Source organism: Solenopsis invicta, chromosome 6, assembly GCF_016802725.1.
Source record: "Solenopsis invicta isolate M01_SB chromosome 6, UNIL_Sinv_3.0, whole genome shotgun sequence".
Classification (NCBI taxonomy): Eukaryota; Metazoa; Arthropoda; class Insecta; order Hymenoptera; family Formicidae; genus Solenopsis; species Solenopsis invicta.
Window position 1 is genome coordinate 12946794 of NC_052669.1, and position 8163 is coordinate 12954956.

General features: G+C 49.1%; 1 protein-coding gene across 1 annotated transcript; it reads right to left on the minus strand.

Moving 5' to 3' along the window:
* Window positions 1–1583: 1583 nt before the first annotated feature.
* LOC113005704 lies at window positions 1584–5848 on the minus strand. Its single transcript, XM_039450464.1, has 2 exons — window positions 3929–5848; window positions 1584–3812 (listed from the first exon to the last, which is right to left on the minus strand). The coding sequence occupies exons 1-2, from the start codon at window positions 5846–5848 to the stop codon at window positions 1584–1586; spliced, it is 4149 nt and encodes a 1382-aa protein (XP_039306398.1).
* Window positions 5849–8163: the final 2315 nt, after the last annotated feature.

Genomic DNA, 8163 nt, shown 5'->3' on the forward strand with positions numbered 1-8163 from the left:
AATCTATTAATTAGTTTTAAATTCATTTAAATATTTCATAGCGAAACCCTACTTCACACTCAAATAGCAACTTCATACATTTTATTTTGTTTAAAAGTCACATTATCATGAATCAGACTCGACTCGCTCAAGACAAAACACATTTTGTCAATTATAGTAATTATTGATACTCAGTCATTATAAATTTTAGTTTTTATTTACCGTTACCACCCTCAGGTAACGTTACAAGCTTTAATTTATTTATCAGATTGCGTTATGATTCAGAATTACCATGATTGTGTCTTGATTCGTCTCGACGAGAAATACTTTTCTTATATTAAAGATCTTACATATCTTACTGTTACAATTTTCATTCAATTAGCATCTTACTGTTACAATTTTCATTCAATTAGCATATTTGCCACTCAGAGGCATATTTTTAATTCTTATTGTATCAATGTTCATTTTTAATTCTTATTGTATAAATGTTCATTAATAATCAACAAATTTATATACTACATGTGACAGCCAGAATGTAACTTATATTTTCACTAATTAGCACCATATCATTACTGTTCAGTGAACTCGGTTTCGGTGATTTAAAAATTTGACGAACGAGCACTGGAAGCCGGTTTTTCTCAGAGAGAGAACGCGGGAGCTGTGAATTTGAATTCGCGCGATACTGCTAGCAAGCATTGAGAGCGCGAAAGACAGCAATACCGCGAACGACGAGGAAAGAGCGAGCGCGAGAGAGCGACGACGACATACGCGAACAGGAGAGAACCGAGAGGTGTGGCGCTCGAGTGCAGGAACGGACGACAGGAGGTGATCAAGGATGCACTAAATATACAGTTTTGTCGGTTCTCACAAAATGTTTATTATCACTTGTCACAAAGTTTCTACTTGCACTGATAACTCGGATCGAGAGCATTACAATGTTCGGTATCGATAGAGAAAAGTCTGATTCCGTTCGCGCGGTCACTCGTGCAAAAGAGAATTTGAATCGCTCGCGTTTCTCTCGCTTCTGAGGCGTCGGGCTCTCGAACGATAGCACGAACCTCGGAAAAACGGTGCTCCGCGAAGGAGAGTCGGGAGGAGCGAATTGTTCCCGAAATGAAGATTATTGGCCAAGCGGCCCTTCTGATGGGAGTTACCGATTGAACGAACGAGCGCGTACCGTTCAATTCGGTGTTTTGAAAATATCGATGTTCGTTGACTCTCCTTCGCGCGCGCCTTGGCGCGAAACTTGTTTGCTTCGGAGATGAGCAAATTAACGGGCAGAGATGCTCGTGAAAAGAATAACATAATCCTCTGATTTGACCGTGACGGGAGACAAATAGAGATGAAAACAACTTCACAGATATTTACAAGTATCAGTGGCAAGATTGCCTTAATGATTATTGCGAGGAACAGAATTATAATTTTCAATCAAACAATTCTTAGTTTTAAAAATTTATGCGATATGCTAAATTACAATATATATGATAAAATTTGCGATTAACTACATTTGGTTCTGAACATACCGCCCGCCTCGAAATATTCGTTTCGAAAGATGAACTCGGCGCCTTCCGAGTAAGGATAGAGCGAGGCGATCGATATGTGCGCTATTTCGGAGGCTCGCCGTCGGTGTTCGATTGTTGCTCAATGTCGATCGGCAGAAAACAAAGTTTACTCAGCGGACGCTTGTATTCCGACCTAGCTGTTTTTACGGTGACGACTGGCGAGAGCCCGTCGGAGCCAGGATGACACATTATTATACGGCCCAATTCCCATTTGCACGGCGGAAGAAGCGAGTTTCTAAGCAAGACTAGCTGCCCAACGCGAACATCGGTTTGAAGTCGGCGTCTCCACTTAGTTCTCTGCTGGAGAGTATTAACATAATCACTCTGCCAGATTTTCCAAAATTGTTCCGTCATCTGGCGAACGAGCTGCCATCGCGTGAGGCGACTTTCTTTAAGATTGAGCGTAGACGGTTCAGGGCGAGCGGTTAATGCACCGCCGATCAAAAAATGTCCCGGCGTTAACGGTTCATAATCGTCGAGCGGCGCTAGCGGCCTTGAGTTGAGGCATGCTTCGATGCCACAGAGGAGAGTGGACATCTCCTCGTATGTTAGCGTATGAGCTCCTATCACGCGACGGAGATGATGCTTGACACTTCGCACCCCCGCCTCCCAGAGACCGCCGAAGTGAGGCGCGGACGGAGGTATGAAGTGCCAGCTGGTGTTGTCGGTGGCGACTCGATTTAGAAAATCCGAGTTGCGCAGCGCTGCGCGAAAGGCGATCGTCATTTCTCGGTCGGCGCCGACGAACGTGGTTCCGTTGTCCGAGTAGATGGACTTAGGAAGACCCCGTCGAGCAACGAACCTGGCATATGCCGCTAGAAACGCAGGAGTGGCGTACCCGTCTACAATCTCCAGATGGGCGGCACGAGTGGCCATGCAGATGAATATGACAATGTATGCCTTGCGCGACGCGATTCCACGACCGGACATAGATCGGATGAGAATGGGTTCAGCATAGTCCAGGCCGCAACTCAGGAAGGCGCGCGAAGGAGGTGACACTCGCACTTGAGGGAGATTTCCCATGAGTTGTGTCGGAATCGCGGCGCGTTCGTGTGCGCATACAACGCACTTATGAATCGCGGCTCTGACGACACTGCGTCCACGAAGCAGCCAGAATTCCTGCCGCAGCACATTGAGAGTCAGTTGAGTGCCAGCATGGAGTGATCGCAAATGAGCGTTCTGCACGATCAACTCAACCAACGGGTGAGATGTTAGCACAATAGGATGTTTGGTGGTGAACGGGAGCGGGGCATGAGCGAGCCGCCCGCCAACGCGAATTAGTTCCTCTTCGTCGAGGAACGGAGTGAGCAGATTGAGACTGCTTTTCGAGGCGAGAGGTTTTCCTGACCGAAGAGCGTGCCGGTCGAGTGGAAATGAATCTCTCTGAATATATTTCAGCCAAAAGACTCGAGCGTACCGGATCTCGCCAGCGGAGAGAGAGAGAGACCCGTCCCGCTGAATTCCGCGCGGCAAGGAGCGATCACGAGACACAAACCGCAGGATGTATGCCGTGACCCGGAGCAGTTTCGGCCATGACGAATATCGCGAAGCAAGATCCCATGGCTCCAGCTGCTCGACCAGGTTCACGGTTTTCTCAGATCTTTGTTCGGGTAGCTCTCCGGCAGGAGTGGGGGCGATCGGCGATGGCCAGTCAGAGCTGGCGAGACGCAACCACGACGGACCACTCCACCAGAGATCGTGTGACGCGAGCTGACTCCCGAGAATGCCGCGAGACGCGCAATCAGCGGGATTGTCATCAGTGGAGACGTGCCGCCAAGCGGCATTAGGGAGGCGGGTTTGAATATCGGCGACACGATTTGAGACAAACGTCCTCCACCGCGACGGGTGTTGAGTCACCCAGGCGAGAACCACTATGGAATCCGTCCAACAGTAACACGGAGTCGTGGCGGGAAGCCGCAGTGACTCTAGTGTAAATTCCACAAGGCGCGAGAGTAACACGGCCGCAGCCAGTTCCAGTCGTGGTACGCTCCACGGTTTTATTGGCACAACTTTCGATTTGCTGAGAAGCAGCATCGACGACCGTTCGCCCGATAACGAGGCTAAGCGAATGTATACGGCGGTCGCGTAGGCTTTCTGAGACGCGTCTGAAAATCCGTGTACTTCGCACATGACGGTGTCCGCACCCTTCCGTATCCACCGATCAATGAGGAGGCCATCGATGGCCTTGAGAGAGTTCTCGATCGACAACCACTCATCGCCTAGACTAGCATTAATATCCTCATCCCAGTCGACGCGGATTTGCCACAGCGTCTGAAGAAAGATTTTGGCGCGGATTGTTACTGGGGCGCTCCAGCCGAGGGGATCGAAAAGACGCGCAATGACCGAGAGAATCGACCTCTTCGAGGAATCGAGGATGGAACGGACACGCGGAATTGAAACGCGTCCTGCGACGGACTCCAGCTAATTCCCAGAATTTTCAGCTGCTCGTCTTCCTGCAGAGTTTTGCTACAGGCGAGACCGTGATTCTCTTCAGGAATGTCGTCGAGCAGTCGAGAGGAGTTGCTTGACCATTTTCGCAACCGAAACCCGCCCCGGCCCAACACCGCGCACGTCTGATCGCGCGTCTGACGCAGGAGCGGAATGTCATCGGCGCCAAAGAGCACGTCATCGACGTATATGTTATCCTGAAGGACTGACATGGCGAGAGGAAATGCCGGTCCTTCATCGTAGAGAAGTTGGCGCAGTACTCGAAGCGCCAGGAACGGAGCGGCCGCGGTTCCGTATGTGACCGTGAGTAATTTATATTCGCGAGGGCAACTAGAATCGCTTTTGCACCAAAGAATGCGTTGATAATTCACGTCCCGCGGATCGACAAGAATTTGTCGATACATTTTTGCGATGTCCGCTGAATAAACGTATCTGAATTGACGCCAACGCAAAATAACCGCGGTTAACTCGGTCTGAAGCTTCGGTCCAGCCAACATATGGTCATTTAGTGAGGTCGCGTTGGAGGTAATGCTCGATGCATTAAATACTACCCTGAGACGCGTAGTGCTACTTCCGTCGCGGATGACAGGATGATGAGGAATGAATACGCATTGAGACAATTCGGAGAGCGGAGGCGACTCCCGCATGTGCCCCATCTCTTCATATTCGCGTAAAAATTCCGAATACTCCTTCTGAAGATCCGGCGATTTTTGAAATCGACGAAGTAAGCTGCTGAGACAGCGAGCAGCGGTGCCGCGAGATGATCCGATTTTGATCGGCGAACCATTTTTGAATGGTAGACGGACGATGTACCGCCCATCAGAGCAACGCGAATGCGTTTTAAGAAAATGCTCCTCGCACTGTAACTCGTCCGGAGTGAGTACCACCTTCCGCGGAATCTCCTCCACTTCCCAGAATCGTCTCAATGCCTGGTCAAGGGTGGGCGAATCACCGCGTGAGCACGTTACTTGCGAGCAACAATGAACGGATGCCGACGAGAGGAACGGCGAAGAGGACGTCGGTCCGGAGAGTACCCATCCAAAGATGGTGTTCTGCGCGTAAGGCTGACCGAATTCTCCCTTCCGACGGCCATCGAGGAGAATCTCACCGTAGAGATCGGCACCGATGATAACTTCAATCGGCGCGGCGCTTGTTGGATCTGAGTCGGCCAGCGAGAGGCCGTCTAAATGACTCCACGACCCTTGAGACGCGGCGCGCGACGGAGAATATGGTGTGAGTGAGCGCATGATAGTCGCAATGACTGAAAAAGCCGGCTCGGGCGAATATATCGACGAGATTTCGAATTTAGCGGCGTATCTACACGATCCGGCATCCACGCATCCGACCCCGGAAATCGAGACAGGTAGACGAAGGCGCCGCAATTTCAATTCCCGACTTAAACGTTCTGAAATGAGCGTAAGTTCCGATCCAGGGTCGAGGAGAGCGCGAACGGTGCGCGTTCGACCGAGGGGGGAAGTTACAAGAATTTGTGCGGTGGCAAGAAACACCGGCGGTCGAGATTGGAAATCGCAAGCCGCGGACATCGAAATTGCAGTTGAGACTTCCGTCGTTTCGGAGAGCGTCGACGCGTTTGGAGCGACGGCGGTGACCGCAGACACGGAACCCGGGTCAACGTGAAGGAGAGTGTGATGTCGTTTTTGACATGTCCGACATGAATACTTGCTCGGGCAAGATTGAGTGGCGTGCTTCGTACTTAGACAGTTCAGACAGCGCTTTGCCTGTTTGACTACCTCCACTCGTTGACTCGGACTCCGGTTCAAAAATTGAGCGCATTTATTTACATAGTGAGAAGCGTTACAAAGCGGGCATGAGATCGTAGATGCAGTTGAAGCCGTCATTTGTGATCCCTTCGCACGGCTGGTCGAGGTGGTCGAACTTGAGGGACTGAGTTCTTCTAGCGCGCGAGCGCGTGCTGCAAGGAATTGTCAAGATCCTCGAACGTAGGAATGGTCGCGTCTTCGCTTCCCTTTAGTTTCCACGCTTTTCGCGTAGAGCTATCGAGCCTTCGCGAGACTGTGTGAACTAGGATGTCACTCAGAATCTCTTCGAAGGATCTGTCCAGCTTTTTCAGCGAAGCGATAGCGCGATTCGCCTTATCGCGAAGGTCGTTTAATTCAGCCGCCGACTCCCGATTGACTGAAGGCAGATTGAGCAGCGCGGCAATGTGAACGTCGACGAGGCGACGCTTATTATCGTAACGCGAGAGCAGAATCTTCCACGCGATGTCAAAGTTATCGGCGGTGACTGGTACAGTCTTAATCGCGTCGAGAGCGCTACCCGTTAGACTTGACGCTAGAAAGTGCATGCGGGAAAACGCGGTTAATTCCTTGTTTTGAATTATCAGCGAAGAAAAACGATCGCGAAAACTCTCCAAATCTTCGGGTTTGCCCGAGAATGGTGGAATTTTAATCGGCGGTAAGTGAGACACGGAGGAGGACGCGGGATCCGCGTATCGAAACGTAGGACTTGCCAAGGAAGCTGCGGGCGACACGGGCTCTAATTCCTCCAGGCATTCCGTAATGTAGTCGAGGGCCGTCCGGATAAGCTCCTCGTGTTCGTTGAACTGCTGCAGTGCAAAGTACTCGATACCCTTCTTCTGATCCTCGGGAGTGATATGCATCAGGGCTGCATGGGCGTTTACGCACTAGCCCCAGGCGTCCTTGAGCGCGTTGATTCTAGATCGAATCTTCGCGGGAGTGTAGTTATTCCTTCCCAGTTTTTTGAAATTGGAAAGAGCGTTCGCGATCGAATGAAGCAGCGTCTGCTGCTTCGCTAGCAACTCGGTCATTGTCCCGGTCGTCAATCACAACTGCACTGATTTGATGTTGAGAAATCGTCCTGTTCGGCGCGATAATATCACGAAACTCACCACGATCCGGCTCGAAGGACCAAAATGTTCAGTGAACTCGATTTCGGTGATTTAAAAATTTGACGAACGAGCACTGGAAGCCGGTTTTTCTCAGAGAGAGAACGCGGGAGCTGTGAATTTGAATTCGCGCGATACTGCTAGCGAGCATTGAGAGTGCGAAAGACAGCAATACCGCGAACGACGAGGAAAGAGCGAGCGCGAGAGAGCGACGACGACATACGCGAACAGGAGAGAACCGAGAGGTGTGGCGCTCGAGTGCAGGAACGGACGACAGGAGGTGATCAAGGATGCACTAAATATACAGTTTTGTCGGTTCTCACAAAATGTTTATTATCACTTGTCACAAAGTTTCTACTTGCACTGATAACTCGGATCGAGAGCACTACAATGTTCGGTATCGATAGAGAAAAGTCTGATTCCGTTCGCGCGGTCACTCGTGCAAAAGAGAATTTGAATCGCTCGCGTTTCTCTCGCTTCTGAGGCGTCGGGCTCTCAAACGATAGCACGAACCTCGGAAAAACGGTGCTCCGCGAAGGAGAGTCGGGAGGAGCGAATTGTTCCCGAAATGAAGATTATTGGCCAAGCGGCCCTTCTGATGGGAGTTACCAATTTGAACGAACGAGCGCGTACCGTTCAATTCGGTGTTTTGAAAATATCGATGTTCGTTGACTCTCCTTCGCGCGCGCCTTGGCGCGAAACTTGTTTGCTTCGGAGATGAGCAAATTAACGGGCAGAGATGCTCGTGAAAAGAATAACATAATCCTCTGATTTGACCGTGACGGGAGACAAATAGAGATGAAAACAACTTCACAGATATTTACAAGTATCAGTGGCAAGATTGCCTTAATGATTATTGCGAGGAACAGAATTATAATTTTCAATCAAACAATTCTTAGTTTTAAAAATTTATGCGATATGCTAAATTACAATATATATGACAAAAATTTGCGATTAACTACATTTGGTTCTGAACAATTACATTGATTAGTTTGTTAACCTTTGTTACAGATTTATAGTATGCAACAATAATCATTTTTATAATATTTAAGATAGACTCGGCAGTATTAAAATTAGAAAATAAAACGTAGGAAATGCGAGTAAAACGCGGTAGTTGGTGCGTCAATAATAATAGTACATGTATTTCGCTATTAGTATATAAGTATGAATACAAATATCGGACGTGTTTCGACTTCTCTTGAAGTTATTTTCAACGATGAAATTCCATTAAAATGATCATTGTGTGACGTGGTGGTCGTATTAAATAAAAGAAACACACATTTTAAG